Below are 15,928 nucleotides of genomic sequence, written 5' to 3' on the forward strand. Positions count from 1 at the left end.
TGATAAGAACTGAGAATCTTATCTGTGTAAATCTAGGAGTTTCGGATTAGGCATTGGATAAGTCCTAAGTCTGAAGTGGGTGTATTACAAGACGTTGTAATAACCAAAGTCTTCTAGTGAATTCCTTCCTAAGTGGAAGAAGGGGAGACGTAGAAGGATTAAGCCTTCGAACTTCCATAAATCGTGCCTTAGTCTTTACTGCTATTTATCTTACATTCTGCTCATACATTGCATTATAAACTTTGCATCACTAAAACCTCTGAACTATTTCCGCACTATTTAAGTTGTTCAAACCGTTTTAGAAGTTGAAAAAACAGATTAAGTGAACTAAACCTCACTTGATCATTTTGAAGAAGAAGAAGAAAAGTTTCAGAGTGTATTCACCCCCCCTCTACCCTCTGAACCGATCCCAACACTATATTTACAAGTAGAAGTTGTTGTATCTTGGGAGAAGATTATCAAATACCGTAAGCATCAAGAGCGGGGCAAAATCTTCTTAAGGAAATCGTATTCAACACGAGCCTCAACTGTTGAATTTTTTTCCTGTTTTCTTCTGCCATATTCAAGTTTTTTTCAACAAATATACCAACAATTACAATAATTAATTAAAATATTTTAAACTTGATTATTGCATTTTCATGATATGCAAAATGCGTGTGTTTCGAGATTTTGTTGATATGATTTCATCATTTTCATTGAGTGATACATGGCATATTTTTTATGAAATTGATTTGGGTGATATATGGGTGGGGATTAGATAAGTTATCAATTTATTCATGAACTATTTTATACACCAATCGTATGTTCATGTATTACATTATACACACAACGCGTGTACCGCACCAGCTAGTATCTTTACTATTTTATTAAAGTTGAGCACCATATAAAAACCACCCATGTAAGGACACCATTTTCCCCTCATTTTTACCACTCTACTCACGATTCTTCTACATTTTATATTTTTTTCTCCAAGATTTTATTTTTATTTTTTCCTATCCACCCTCTTCTCACCCTCCACGTTTCTAACAAACTTCCCCACTTTCTCTCATTCCCACGCTAATAAACTTCTTCACATTCTCTTTTGCTTAAAATCCTTGAGTTCAACCGACTGCTTCTTTTCCAAAAGTATTGAAATAGGTAATTTTCTTCTCTCAGTCACAATAGTTGTTTTGGTTTGGGTTTGAGATTTTCTAATATTTCAATTTTTTCTCCTCCTCGAATTTTCTGCTTAATTTATGAATATGTACCAATTTCTATATGTTTCATTTTCGATTCAGAATGGAATTGAGTTATGGCTTTACGAATTTGTATGTTAATTATTTTATCTCGACAGGAATCGTCTTACTTTGTTCGGAAAAAACTGAATTAATTTTTTCATCTTACCAATCCTTGAGTTCAACCAACGGCTTCTTCTCCAAAAGTACTGAAATAGGTAATTTTTCTCTCAATCTCTATAGTTGTTTTGGTTTTGGTTTGCAAGAAAATTTTTTCGTTACCGCGATCATTTATCCGTCGTCTTTATTCGGTAAGTTGCAATTTCTACTATTTAATAAGCCAGGATTATACTTTGAAAGATATTAAATCTGAAATAAAATAGCCAAATTTATAGTTTGAGCCCTTTTGAATATCCATATTTTGAGAATTTGAGAATTATATTCGGTAGTTTATAGTTTGGGGCCTTTTGAATATCCATATTAAATTTGTATTTTGAGAATTATATTAAATTTGAAATAAATTTAAATTCGGTAGTTTCAAATTTCAAATTTCAAATTTCATAATTATATTAAATTTTAAAAAAAATATAGTGTTTTGATAATGAGTAAAACCATATTTGACGCTACAGAAAATTAAAATAGTGTTTTAATATATTTAAAAAATTAAAAGAGTAAGAATTATATTTTTAAATTTGAAAATAAAATACATTTGTTCCTATCCATGCGTTGTGAATAATAGATTTTTCTATTTTAATTTTCAAATTTGAAATATTCGAACTTCGAAACAAATTAATAGATTTGTTTCTATCAATGCGTTAAGCGTTTTGATAAGCCAGGATTATATTTTAAAATATATTAAATTTGAAATAAAATAGTCAAATTTATAGTTTGGGGCCTTTTGAATATCCATATTTTGAGAATTTGATAATTATATTCGACAGTTTATAGTTTGGGGCCTTTTGAATATCTCTATTAAATTTATAGTTTGGGAATTTTGTTAAATTTGAAATAAATTTAAATTCGGTAGTTTCAAATTTCAAATTCAGAATTATATTAAATTTGAAATAAAATAGTGTTTTGATATATTTTCAAAAATTTAAATAAAATAATGTTTTAAATATAGTATATTTTGATTATTTTACTCTTTCTGTTTAGATTCTTTTGATAGGAACAAAAGTAATAAAATCTATTTTGATTCTTTTACAATCCAATTACATTTTAATAAAATCTATTTTGCTTCTTCTCCTACATTGAAAATCGGGTAAGAAATTACATTGCATTATTATTTTTAATTTTCATAAGGAAAAAAAATATCTCACTTCTTGATTTAATCATGAGTTTCGTGGTCTTATTTTATAAATGCAAGTACATTACAACTATGCTTATCATTTAGGAATTGCACCCAAATATTTATATTGATTTAATTTTATAATTCATTTAATATTTTTTACACGCTCACATATCCATATGAAATTACTGTAACTTATGTATGTCAAAACCTATATTTATTGAGTTATCTTTTAAATATTGTCCATTTATAGCTGCAATGTCTTCTCCTCCTACACGGACAAATGAAAGCCGACAATTAAATACAGTGCGAAGACGAGCACAAAAACAATTAATGACACGAGAACAACGAGTAGCTCATCTAGCTCAAAGAATACAGATAGAAGATACAACATTGTTCAGATACATATGCTATTAAATTTGATAGTGTAAACATAATAATAATATCTTTTGTCGCATGATTCTCTTACATTTTTACTCTTATTTATTGTTTATATTCATAGGAAAAAAAAATCAGACCCGTCAATAATATTGATATAAAAATGGTAGTACATAAAAAAAATTTATGCTTTCCAAATATTATTTTAATTTCATAGAATAAATTCTTAGTTTATAACTGTTACTCTTGTAGTTCTACGAGCGTCGCAAGTTTAAAGACAATTTATGACCAGTTGATTCAAATAAGTATATCTCATTTTTATAATGAGATACATTTACAAGTTTTATATTTAGTGTTTATAAATAAGTGAAAAATAGATGATAAAAACATTATACAATGTGAAGGTGAATTTTTTATTCTTTCGATGTTTTTACATAAATAATGTTCACTACTAAATTTAAAGCATTACTAAATTTCAATATTGCCGGTGATATTGATATCAACACAATCATTGTGCTAAAAAAATTTGTGTAGTATACTGATGAATATATTTAATATGAAAATATATCACACAATATTTTATAATAACAACCTCATCGTATCATATTAAAATATATATTAAAATTTTATCATTTTACACACGCAACGAATGTTTCCCGATCGCTAGTATTATATTAAATTTGAGGAAGGGTTTGGTACGTTAGTTGACCTCTCTCTCTCTTTTTACCCTGTGATTGTTATTATGTATGAAAATACCACATCTAAAAAATCACCAAATCTTTTTAACACCCGGTATCACAAATTAATTTATGAGCCAGATCTCATATCCGAAATACATCCCAACCATTTATCACCACATAAAAATAAAAATTAAAAACAATAATAAAGGACCGAGCGAATCTAACTCAAACTATAATTATTTTCAATAGATTCAGGTAGCAGGACGAAATATATAAAAGATTTTGCTATAAACTTACAAGTCATTCGCCACGCAGAAAACAGCTACAGACTACAAAAAAGATAGTAAAGAACATATTTCCATTCCGTTTAAGAGAATGGTTATGGCTTCCATAGCTTCATAGTGCAGTCTGCCCCATACGTTGCCACAAGGTTTATATGAGGATGGTGAGCAATGCCAATCACATCCTTTTCGTGTACCTGCTCACCACACAAAGGCGCAGTGGATTACTCATATGGTGTACATGACTTGCTTCTATGAAAAATCATACCGGAAAGAAAGTAACACTAACAAGCGTAGTAGAACATTTAACAAAAGAGAAGCAAAGGTTAAAGTCAGAAACTTACCTTCATCAAATGCTCTAGTTTACCAGATTGCTGACTGAAGCAGTATAAATTTCTGCATATTTAGCGGGACTTTCTTAGCAAAGTAGGAAAGTTTACTGTGACAATGAAACTAGAGAGAGCTCCAAACAATGTCAAAGAATTTTACAGTAATGAAATCAAAACCCATTTAATTAGCAGTATACCTGTCTTCACCAACACAATAAATCCATTCCCCTTTGGGTGATACACAAGCCGCCAGAAAATCTCCACCTTCTCTTTTACCAGATGAAAAACTTTTCACAACCTTTAACAAGAGATTCAATAAATCTAAGAATAGAAACATAATTTCGATGAAAATAGTCCCAAAGAAAAAATAAAAAATCTTGTACTATCTTAACTACCAATCATAATTGAATAACGCGCACCTGCCCTTGAAGAGTCATGATATATATTGATGATGTTTTATTGCACACAATTATATGATCAGTGTTTTTAGGGAAGAGATGAATGGAATTCACTGATGCATCACCTCCCTGTAGTTGACAATAAAAAAAAAGAACCATTATTTCATCATCATATATTGATCATTTTTAGAGCAAAAAAGAATGTAGTACAATTAGACCAGACTAAGGGGAAAAAATCAACAGGAATAAAGATAAATACCCTGAGAGGCGGTGGGGGCTTGAAGGTCTGCAGACAGTCCGTAGTCTTCATGTCCCAAAGCTGTGAGTCATTATTGGCATAAATAAAAAACCTGATGCAGTAGAACACTGCAGATATTGATCTTCCATGGATAACTTAAAACAGAGGGCGCTTACTTTCACAGTGCAATCACTTGAGGCAGTTATAACGCAAGAACCATCATTGGTAAAGATGGCATCGTTAACATAAGATGTATGGCCACGAAACTCTTTCAACATCTTTCCTGACTTCATACCGTGAATTCTGTATAAAATATGGAAACCATTAAAAAAAGTGATTTCCAATTCAAGGATTTGCAAATTTTATACTTAAACATACTTCACTCTATGTTTTACTCCGAAGTTGCAGCTTTAAAGAAGTAGAAGAAATGAAACGATGTTCACAAATACCCCAGTTAAAAATTTAACAAACCTTGCTGTGCTGTCAAATGAAGTGCTTAACAACTGCGTTCCATCGCGAGAAAAGGTAACACTAGTGACACCGTCAGAATGTGCTCGTTCAAGACGACGCAAGCACTGGCCAGTTCTGATACGCCAAACCTGTAACAGGACAGAGAGTTATCTAAGTGGATTTGCGGTCACAAACCCGAGTTTTATCCAGAAACAGTGATAAGTTCAAATTTTTTTCAACTTATTAAATTTATCCAGTCATTTGATATAGATAATATTGGATTTCTTGCTAATTACATATTTTGCCTATATTCGCTCTGATATTGAATTATAGACATTGTAAGCAAAAATCAAGGGATTTATATCAAAGTGGCAATTCTCGAGCAGTTGGACAGAACGTTTTGGGCCAAGGCTGAAATTAACTTGTGTCTTGGCAGAGCAAGAGCAAAAGTTGTGCTGCAGAACAAAAGGGTTTGTGCCAAGCTGAAATTTATTTGTGCTCCATCACAAACTCGGCAAGATTTATTGTGATAAGATTGTTTTGAAAAGGAAAAAGATACGCCAGCAGAGATGAACGACACGAAGTGGGAAACGAAAAAGATCATGCAGGAGAACTGTTAGGTACTTTAGAATAATGGGCTGGATAAGTAAAGTTGGGTTATCATCATGGGCCTTGCTAAATTGGGCTATCCACTTGTCAAGAAACTTCTAGAACCGATAGCTTGGAGAAGAGGAAAGGGGTTAGAATGCGAGAATATAAAGTAGGCAAGATAGAAGGAAATGGGGGTCATTCACGTTTATTGTGTTTTGTTCTTACTAGCTTGTGCTAGGGTTTCTACTGGCTTACGCTAGGGGCAAGAGAGTGTTTGCATTCTTCTTGTAAAAGGATTCTATCCTTGGCTGGGATATTTCTCAGATTATAATTCATATTTCTTATTAGTAAATCTGATTTCCTCTGTTATTATTTGCAATTGAGTTTGTTAGGAGATTTAGATCCTAACAATTGGTCCGACCTGCCGGATTCGAACCAGCGAAGAGGCCAGTTCCAGTTTCCAACTGAGTGATAAATCAACAATGCTGCTGTCAACAGAGAAAAACCTTGAAGAACAGCTTGCTGCTGCGGGTTTCGCTTTGTACCAGCCTCCGATTTCTGTGGATAAATTCATCTGCCTCCTAGATCGAGCTGAGGGATTTCTGTCAAAAGTGGAGCAATCGCCTTCCAAATCCATGCTAACTGCCCTTTCACCACTAATGGAGGCATTGACAGCAGAAGATTTAATGAAGCACCCTGATGTTGATATAAGAGTAAGTGTAGCTTCTTGCCTAAATGAGATAACCAGAATTACCGCACCAGATGTTCCATATAATGATGACAAAATGAAGGAGATTTTTCAGTTGATTGTATCATCTTTTGAGGACTTGGCAGAAACTTCGAGCAGATCTTATCGCAAAAGGATAGCAATTCTCGAAACCATGGCTAAGGTCAGGTATTGTGTGATCATGTTGGATTTGGAAATGGATCAGACAATTATTGAGATGTTCCAACACTTTCTCAGAGCTGCAAGGGTGCAATCAGAAATCATTTTGGAGTCTATAGAGGCAGTGATGACTCTAGTTTTAGAAGAGAGTGATTATATCAATTCAGCTTTACTCAGTCCCATTATGGTTGCCGTGCAGCAGGACAATGAGAAAGCTCTGCCAAATGTCAAAAAATTGGCTGAGAAGGTTCTGAATAATTGTGGGGAGAAGCTTAGACCGTATTTAACCAAAGTATTAGAAACTTCAGATGTCGAAAAACCCGAGGGATCAGCGCTGTCTTCATATTTTATTAAAGATCAGAAACAAGTTGAGCAAGTGAAAGCAGCGGAGTTCGACGAAGGGGACCCGATGGGAATGGGAGGGATATTAAGGATTGGACGATGCCCAAGAGTCAGCGCCATGGAGCTAATCGAACGGTACAGTGGGCGGAAGGCGGTGAAAATGAAAGAGAAACCATACGAGAGTTGTGCATCGGTGTTCCAGGGGCGGAGAGTCGAAGGCGTGAGCACCGAGTGGTTTGTGATTTTATTGGTCCAGTTAAATTGGGCTGCGCAACACCAAGATCAGAAGCACTCCGTCTTTGTTCATGTCATCGTGTTATCATTAAAGGTTTTAGGGCTTGAAACTCTGGCCACTAAGGAGTGGGTTACGGCTTTAGAAAGATACTTGGGCCAGACCAATCACTGGGCCCAAAAGATCGATACCGTTCGAGTCCGATGCTTATCGCCCTTTACGTCAAAACTCAGAACGCGGATAGAGGACGAAGAAGCAGCAGCGAGCCTAGGTGATGAGATCGGTCGACGAGATGTGGCCGGAGATTCGCAAACAATTGGCCTGTTTGTTGCCGGTATGATGAGCGGCGCAGATTCTAAATTTGACGCATCTCAAAGAATAAGGAAACGAATAAAAAAAGCTTCAAATTTATTGGGTCAATCAGGTTTTGATGGGTTATATGGGTCTTTCCTCAGCAAGCCCGGTGACCGGCATACAAGATGGGCCGTATTACTTTATATGGGGCGATTCTGTCGGAACCCCTTTAACACATGCTCAAGCGAGCAAGAGGGGCGCAGGAGAAACCAGTGGGTGGCTTTACTTAATTAAGAGACGCATGTGTAGCAGAGAAGCCAGCCAACAGCAGGAGAAGATCGACACAGGAAAATTAAGAGCCGAAAAAGAGTTTATACTTATTGTTGCTGCAAGCTGTGTTGGGAATTGGCAAGGGAAAAATGGGGATATCATGATATTTGCAGTTGAATATGGATTTTTCTTCACTGCCAGTGGTATTGCATATGTGGATTAACTGTGGTTGGGAAGGTATGTCATCCGTGGCCAGCACAACTTTGAGCCCATTACTGTTTTCCTGGTTTTTAAGGTGGAGCACCTCCATCAAATACATTTCATTTGTGGCCGTCAAGAAGCAAGGGAAATGAATGGCCTTTCTGGCTTTTGGATTGAGTGCATAGAGCGCATGGGTGAGCAAGATGAGATATACCCATGGCGTCATACAGCCAAACTGTTTAATAGGCTTCATCGGGTGGTGCTGATTGTGGACATGCCTACTGATATGAGGTATCAAGTTAGGGTGTGTAGAAGAATTTTGAAAAAAAAGGGGTGGATTTTGTGATGGGCATTGCATGGAAATTGATTTGGGATGAAGAGAGTCTGCTGCGCTGTGCTGGCCAAAAACTAGAGAAAGGAATCTCAAAAAAATTTCTTGAGTTGGAAAGGAACATGGAGGAGGAACAAAAACTAGAAATAAGAATTCAAGAGTTGCAAGTAAGAATAGTGATGATGCAGCAATTGACAGGTGGTGCTGCAATTGCTTATTATTCTCGTGTCACTGATGATATCACAAGGGAAGGATCGTCTACAGATCCTGGTTTAATTGAAGGGTGCCACAATTCAAATTCAAATTTTGTCAAGGTGAAAGATTATGGAGCTACCGGTGAGTCTGAAAAGAAGGAATTCAGCCATCCAATCCTGGATACGAACCAAACAAGAGTTTTTGATGGCGGAGAGCGCAAAGCTAGGAAGAAACGAGGATGCTATACTGCAGCTTTGACAACCATGGCACCTTGCATTCTTTATCCCAGCCTTGAGGACAAGGCTGAATTTCAAGGGGGTGGTATTGTTAGGTACTTTAGAATAATGGGCTGGATAAGTAAAGTTGGATTATCATCATGGGCCTTGCTAAATTGGGCTATCCACTTGTCAAGAAACTTCTAGAACCGATAGCTTGGAGAAGAGGAAAGGGGTTAGAATGCGAGAATATAAAGTAGGCAAGATAGAAGGAAATGGGGGTCATTCACGTTTATTGTGTTTTGTTCTTACTAGCTTGTGCTAGGGTTTCTACTGGCTTACGCTAGGGGCAAGAGAGTGTTTGCATTCTTCTTGTAAAAGGATTCTATCCTTGGCTGGGATATTTCTCAGATTATAATTCATATTTCTTATTAGTAAATCTGCTTTCCTCTGTTATTATTTGCAATTGAGTTTGTTAGGAGATTTAGATCCTAACAAGAACTTATTTTAAACACACGGTAGGAGGGAAGGGGAAAAAGGCGAGAGCTAGGATCCTCAACAAGGAAGACGGCCCGGAAATCAAAGAATTAGTGAAGGAAGAAGACCAAACTCACAACGAGATCAAAGGGAGACCTTAATTCTGTCATTTTGATTCCAGTTTTGAATATTGATTATCGAACATGTCTTGTTTGAGAGAACGAATCATGTTAGTCTTGTTTTTGAATCTAAGCATGAACTAATTTCTTCTACTGTCAGGGTTAGAGAAATTCTCCCCCGTTTTTTATATTTTTGCATCTCTATTAATTTCTGGTGATTTAATTTGAGTTCTTTCAGTTGTTGTCATTCATTCAAGGAGTAACTAACCTTTGATGCTATTTATTTCGATGATTATAGATCGAGAGACTATTATTGACGAGTGAATGAATCAACAGAACTATGGGTATGGCGACTGTAAAAATATATGGTCATGCACATTGTGGCATCTATAAATCTTGATTGATCGAAGGATTGTGAAATTCTTCTGAATAAGTTTCGGATTTAACATTGACAGATTTTCAATGAGATTTCATCACCCTAGGTGTTAAAGTAGACATCAAAATACCATGAGAGTGGATTTGAAAACTAGAGAATTTCAGCCGCCTTATTAAATTACCAATCTACATTTATGATGATCCATGCTTTATGAACGATAGGGGAGAGTAACTTGACACCATAACACCTCTTTCCATCGTATTATTTGATTATTGCGTTTAAATTGTTCAATTTGTCAAAAATATTTTATTATACATCATATCAATTCATTGGTCGTTTAGTCATTTATTTCTATTATCTTAGTTAGAATTAGCTTGAAATATTACAATAGCAAATTTCCTTGTGGATATGACAGCCCAACTTCCAAATCCATACTAAAAATTGATATCTGCCTGTGCACTTGCGGAGTTTTGAGTTCGTTAGTTGATTTTGGAAGAACCGTAGCATATATATAGATAATCTTTTGGTGAAAATACGAACATCACATACAGCATAACAAAAGCCATCATGGCAAAAAACGTGGCAATGGTAAAGTCCATAGCTACATTATCGCATCATTGAAGTTATCAACTATTATTTTCCAGCGAGTTTTTAAGGGAACAGATTAGGTTTACTTCAAATGTTGAGTACATTATGACACAGGCCCATACAGGAATAGAGAAGTACAAATACGAACAAGCCTTACCTTAATTTTTCCATCCTGTGATCCAGAAGCTAGCATCTCTGAGTCTCTACTGAAATCAACACACAGGACAGGATCATCATGCATCATGAATGTTTCCTGCCAATCAATACCAGATAAGAATACAGTCAAGCATCACAATCATGGCATTCTACTCATTTAAGCATCAAAGGAATAACATCACAACCAATATATATTGCGTCTCTAATAGCTAAAACATACAATAAACAGCAGCCTAAGAAATTTTAGTGGCATCTTAACTATACAGAGGCAAAAGGGTGGATTGAAGAGTTTGTTTTCGGATTCGAGTAAGATCTGAAAGGAAATACAAATAAAAATATATCTAGACATTCTTATACTCAAAACCAAATCCACTGAGTGGCTACATTTGTATCAACTGTTGTAAATCATACAATCTTAGAACTTTTTACCATGGCGTGTTCCAAAAGAAAATTTATATATACACCAATGTCCAGAAACAAAATTGTAACTCCTCATATTGTTCTTCATCCTACCACGATAACTATGGGTAAGGATGTAAGATACTAATCATATAAAAATATACTTAGTTTATATTGAAACAGTATGTGTTAGGTTTCAGCTGCAGCATTATGACTCATAGTAGAAATTGGTGTCAGAACTATATCAGCGGTCAAATAGGCTATTGAAAAAATCAAAAGGAAAAAGGAAAAAAATTTGAAGTTGACTTACATCAGCCTGGTACTGAAGATCCTTCTTCAGTTTTCCACTTACATGATCCCAAACCTGAGATTGATTAACATGAGAAATCAATGGTCTTAACATAAAAAAAATATTCAATGAAAGTTCTTCAAAGGAATAACCTCAATAAATCCATCAACTGAACAAGAAACAAGGAATTGTCCATCTGGAGAGAACCGGGAACACTCTGGATGACTGTTCTTCCCAAACTGCAGTCAATAACTAATGTCAAACTCCGGTCACATTCGAAGGCAAAGCAACAGAGAAAGCAAGAGAAACAAGGTCAAGAAAAAACAAATTTTCAGAAGGAAAAAGAAACAGTATTTGCTATACACCATCTTGATTTACATCACAAAAGATTCACAAATAACAGATCAAGAAGAATAATTAATTTAAAAGGTTCCAGAATATTAGATACAACGTGCGAGTAAGGTGCCAATGTTACAAAACGTAAAATTGCAACGATATGTTACCTACTGTTCAAACAGAACTGCAAGATAGAAATACGATCACATATGAAGTATATGAACCAAAATCGCAATCAAAATGGGATACCACTCGCCTTTATAGTATGCCCAAGAGTTGTTGGATACATATCCTCCACATCTTGTTTCATGGCAGCTGTTCCTCGAAACAGATCAAATTGTGTTCCCGGTGGAAGTAAACCTGACAAAGCCAAATAAAGAGGTTAAGCAACATTCAGCTAGGAACATAACAGGTAAACATAAATTTCGTAGAAGCTGAGATAAAATTTCAGAAGATCTGTTGGATTAGCAATGAAGCAGTAATGTGGGCATATCATGGCTACATCTTTCCACTAGGAACATCTAGAAAATGGTATGATTTGAAACGTCAACCACCATAAGAACTTATTTTCACAATAGATTGCTCTCGATAATTTATTCTTCATCACTTCCATGATAAGGGTAATTTCATGAGATACAAGGTATGTCCAAATTGTGCTGATAAAGTAAGGTATCTGAAAACAATGTAATAGAAGACAAAAACTAAAAGGCAGGGTTGAACTCTTGACCAATACTAAATTTCATCATGTGCTCATACAAAGTGATGAGATGTTAAATTAAAAGTTTAAATTATGTATATCTAGCTATATTTCATTATCTCTACCAGCAAGGAAAACAGTCATGTGATAATGGCCTATTTTAATAGCAAAAACACACACCAAGAGTTAGAATCAAGATTCAGGTATAACTTGTCTAATCACATAAGAAACTTCATCCTACAAAACCTTGGTGCTGCTGCCACTTTAGAGCTTGACCGATTAAAGCCATTAAACGTGAAGGTGGGACCACCGAAACTTCTGAAGCAACAGCTGAAGATACAATAGAACAATGTATGTAAGAACAATTGCCAAAAACAAATTGAAACAATAGAAACATACTTTAAGTGCATTCAGCTTCCTGGTGATTATGAACCCATGCAGTGCTCTCAGTTTCCAATGAATGTATAAAAAATAAAGCTAAAATTTTAAATAAAGAAGGATACAAGGTTTTACATGGGCTGCTATACCATTATTTATATGAAAATGAATCACATTTAAATCTCAACATTATTGGAAGAATTCAAATTAAGTAAAACTAAAACAGAGAATACAGTTTCAAAACAAAACAGATTTTCTAAACTCTCATAAGCCAAGATTTTTCTCTCAAAACATTATAAAGTGCACAAAAGTAATTTGAAGACATGGGATCACCCTCTTATCCAAAATCTCAATTCACAGCAGAAAACCTCTGCATTTACAAAAGTTATCTATGCTGACTATCTTTCTGGAGGATATCAGTCACTTATCTAACAAGCGATGGGTGAAAATACAGCTTACAAATGGCTCTAACCGATTCTCTAAGAAACATACACAACTTATCGTGATACAATGTGCCAGCTAAAACAGAGAAACTAAAGAACGATACCTTGTGCTATTTGAGAACGGCGCTTTTCCTTTGATGAGTCTTGATAGACCTGAAAATTAATTTCAAAATGTATTATTTTAAATTAAAAAGTACCAAATGCAAACAAAAAAAGTTTTTCATAGCCACAAGCAATTAAGATAACCCAGTAATTCAAGGATCAAGCTGTTGATTAACTGGGCATTGTAACAGAGAAAAATATGGCATAAACATTAGATCACACGATAGACTTTATGATGGCATAAATCTGCAATCTCTAGGTATTAGATGGTCAACCAAATCATGGATCGGCCGAGGAACTGCTAACCAACTATTTCAGAAAGCCCATAATCATAAGACTGTACAAATAGATAGCACTAACAGAGGCAGTAAATAAGATTCAGCCCTTACCTCATTGGGATCAAAGTAAGTCCGAACTAGCAGATGCTCAAGCCGTAAGTATCGTTCCGGCTGCTCCTGTTTCATGACACCCATCACCTGGGTTTGCCTTAATATAGCGCGTGCTGTATCAATTTCTCGAAGTTCAATCATTTCCAAAACAATCTACAAAAGGAACAGAAAGTAATGAACTTCAGCACTTCATTCTTCCAAAATTATCTGGTTTGTTTTGGGTCATGACGTGGACTCGATGCATCAAACTCCTCAAGAAATCAATGGCTGGAAACAAATGGCACATGCTGACCTGGCTGCCAAAAGTAGGGCATGGCTTACCTGCTCATAAAGATCTTCTAGCTTCTTACGAGGAAGCTTAAGTTGTGCCAATTGCGGTAAAATTGCATCCCACCTTCCACTATTGATATCAGCAGAAAGTGTCTCGAGGCTGTCCACCGTATTGAGAGAAACCTGGCATTCATTCTGTAAAGTTTGGAATGTTTGATGCAAGGAATTCTCTTTGCAGAATTGAAGAACGATCTTGATCACACTGCAAGCAAACAAAAGGAAAACAAGATAATCTTCAAGACTAAGTGGCATAAGATTGTGGTGGGGTGTTATCTCAAAATGATTTTCTGGCAAAGAAAGGCCATAAATCAAAGCCAATTCAATAAGAAGAAGGTTAAAGTAAACATAACGCATCATCAAAAAAAATACATGACAGGTCAAGGAAGTACAAAACGTACCAGGATAAACGCCAAAGAATGCTACATTATACAACATATGCCAACATGTCTATTGTGATAAAGTCATCTTACAGGAAGTTAGAACGATAGTAATTGCTAATAATGAAACCACACAAGAAAAAAAAACCGCAAAACAATACGAGGGAACTTAGGACTTCAGCAATGAATTATTCTCCATGGCAGGAGTGTATAATGTCAATATTGGAAATGGGTCGCAAAATTAAGAACCCAAATCAGCAAACATTTTGTTCTCCACATACTGCTGAAAAGCATAATAAACTCCAATATTTATAAAAAAATAAAAAAAAATTGAAGCTTTTCAAACGGAAGATGTATTCTCGATTACAAAAGAACCTTGACAAATGGAAAATGGACAATTCCAAGAGCCCAAAAAAAAAAAAAAAAGAAAAGAGAAGTGAGAATGCTTACTCCCTAGCTTCAATTTCGAGCGTTGAAGACATGGCAGCAGTGTTGGACAAAGTCAAGCCGATGAAGCCCTAAGCCCTAACTTACAAAACCTGAAGCATTGCATTGCATTGAACCCCCAACCCTCGGTTTTTTTTTAACTTTGTGCGAAATTTGATTAATTAATTAATTAATAGAAAAAAAAATTCTATTATTATTGTTATTATTTACGGCATTTCTTTTTTCATCTGTCCCAAACTATAACCTGATTTCCGTATTTAATGATATATATTTCCTACACTTTTAACAATTTACACATATTAAATTAATATCATTAATTATTTATATAATTATTTTATTCTATTAAAATCTTCATTAAATAAGAGTAAAATGATTAATAGTTTTATAAAATTTACTTTCTCAAACACTTTCGTAATCTGTGTAAAAATATACAATTGACTATATAAGTGGAAAGGAGAGAACATTATATCTATAATTTTACTATCTCACTATATTATTATAGTATAGACTTTTTAATTAACTAACTTTCAATTAATTGATAAAAATTGATATGAAATTACGATTAAATCCTAATTTAATCCCCCAAAAACCAAATTTATTAGACAAATTAGTCATTTTATATGATCTACACTTTTTTAGGCATTAGACGTGTAGTGACCCGACCCGGATCACCTACTAGCTAAACACTTAGCATGCAATTTAAGTTAAACAGAAAAAACATAATCAAAGTTACTGCATAAACTTAAATGAACTGCTAACCCGATAGAATACAACCATTAAAAAATATCCAAAGCAGGATTAAAATACAACTCAATCGAGTAAACGACTTGAGTAACTAACAGCAACCTTTGCATTCTCGCGTAGGTCACCTACTATGCACAGGTCCATCTGAGCTACCGACAATTGGCTCGTCGAATAAGATGTCCATGAAAAAAACCACAGAAGTGAGCGACCCTCGCTCAGAACGTAAAACGCGAGTATACAACTAATATGAGACATGCAAAATGACTGGGTACTAATCAACTGTCTAGTCCTGCTCAGTCTTGCCGCCAATGAGTGTGTAGTTCTATTTGGGGTCAACTCCACTAGGTACATCTCCACACTTGTCAAGATCACCGTAGCATCAGTCTCCATCATCACGACATCTCCCGATGTCCAACAATATAACAAGAAAATAAGGTTGAGAGACCCTACTAGAAAGTCTATCTCGAA

General features: G+C 35.0%; 1 protein-coding gene and 1 long non-coding RNA gene across 3 annotated transcripts; one reads left to right on the top strand and one right to left on the bottom strand.

The window, feature by feature from the left end:
- The first annotated feature begins 1,001 nt into the window (after positions 1 to 1,001).
- On the top strand, positions 1,002 to 3,038 carry LOC140867261 (uncharacterized). The gene is made up of 3 exons (XR_012145089.1): positions 1,002 to 1,137; positions 1,334 to 1,432; positions 2,756 to 3,038. It is a non-coding gene; the product is annotated as an uncharacterized lncRNA (long non-coding RNA).
- Positions 3,039 to 3,781: 743 nt separating this feature from the next.
- Positions 3,782 to 14,852, bottom strand: LOC140864166 (suppressor of mec-8 and unc-52 protein homolog 1). 2 transcript variants are annotated; one of them, XM_073268119.1, is made up of 16 exons: positions 14,720 to 14,852; positions 13,884 to 14,094; positions 13,563 to 13,715; positions 13,176 to 13,224; positions 12,497 to 12,580; positions 11,810 to 11,913; positions 11,370 to 11,456; positions 11,239 to 11,292; positions 10,531 to 10,626; positions 5,278 to 5,405; positions 4,983 to 5,109; positions 4,828 to 4,887; positions 4,590 to 4,697; positions 4,368 to 4,468; positions 4,186 to 4,237; positions 3,782 to 4,038 (listed from the first exon to the last, which is right to left on the bottom strand). In XM_073268119.1, exons 1-16 carry the CDS (start codon positions 14,749 to 14,751, stop codon positions 3,940 to 3,942), a joined length of 1,545 nt encoding a protein of 514 aa, XP_073124220.1. In that variant the 5' UTR covers positions 14,752 to 14,852; the 3' UTR covers positions 3,782 to 3,939. The 2 variants fall into 2 exon arrangements, with proteins under 2 accessions (XP_073124220.1, XP_073124221.1); XM_073268120.1 differs by lacking the exon at positions 14,720 to 14,852 and adding an exon at positions 14,291 to 14,666.
- Between the last annotated feature and the right edge of the window lie 1,076 nt (positions 14,853 to 15,928).

This window comes from Henckelia pumila, chromosome 4 (genome assembly GCF_033568475.1).
Source record: "Henckelia pumila isolate YLH828 chromosome 4, ASM3356847v2, whole genome shotgun sequence".
Taxonomy (NCBI): Eukaryota; Viridiplantae; Streptophyta; class Magnoliopsida; order Lamiales; family Gesneriaceae; genus Henckelia; species Henckelia pumila.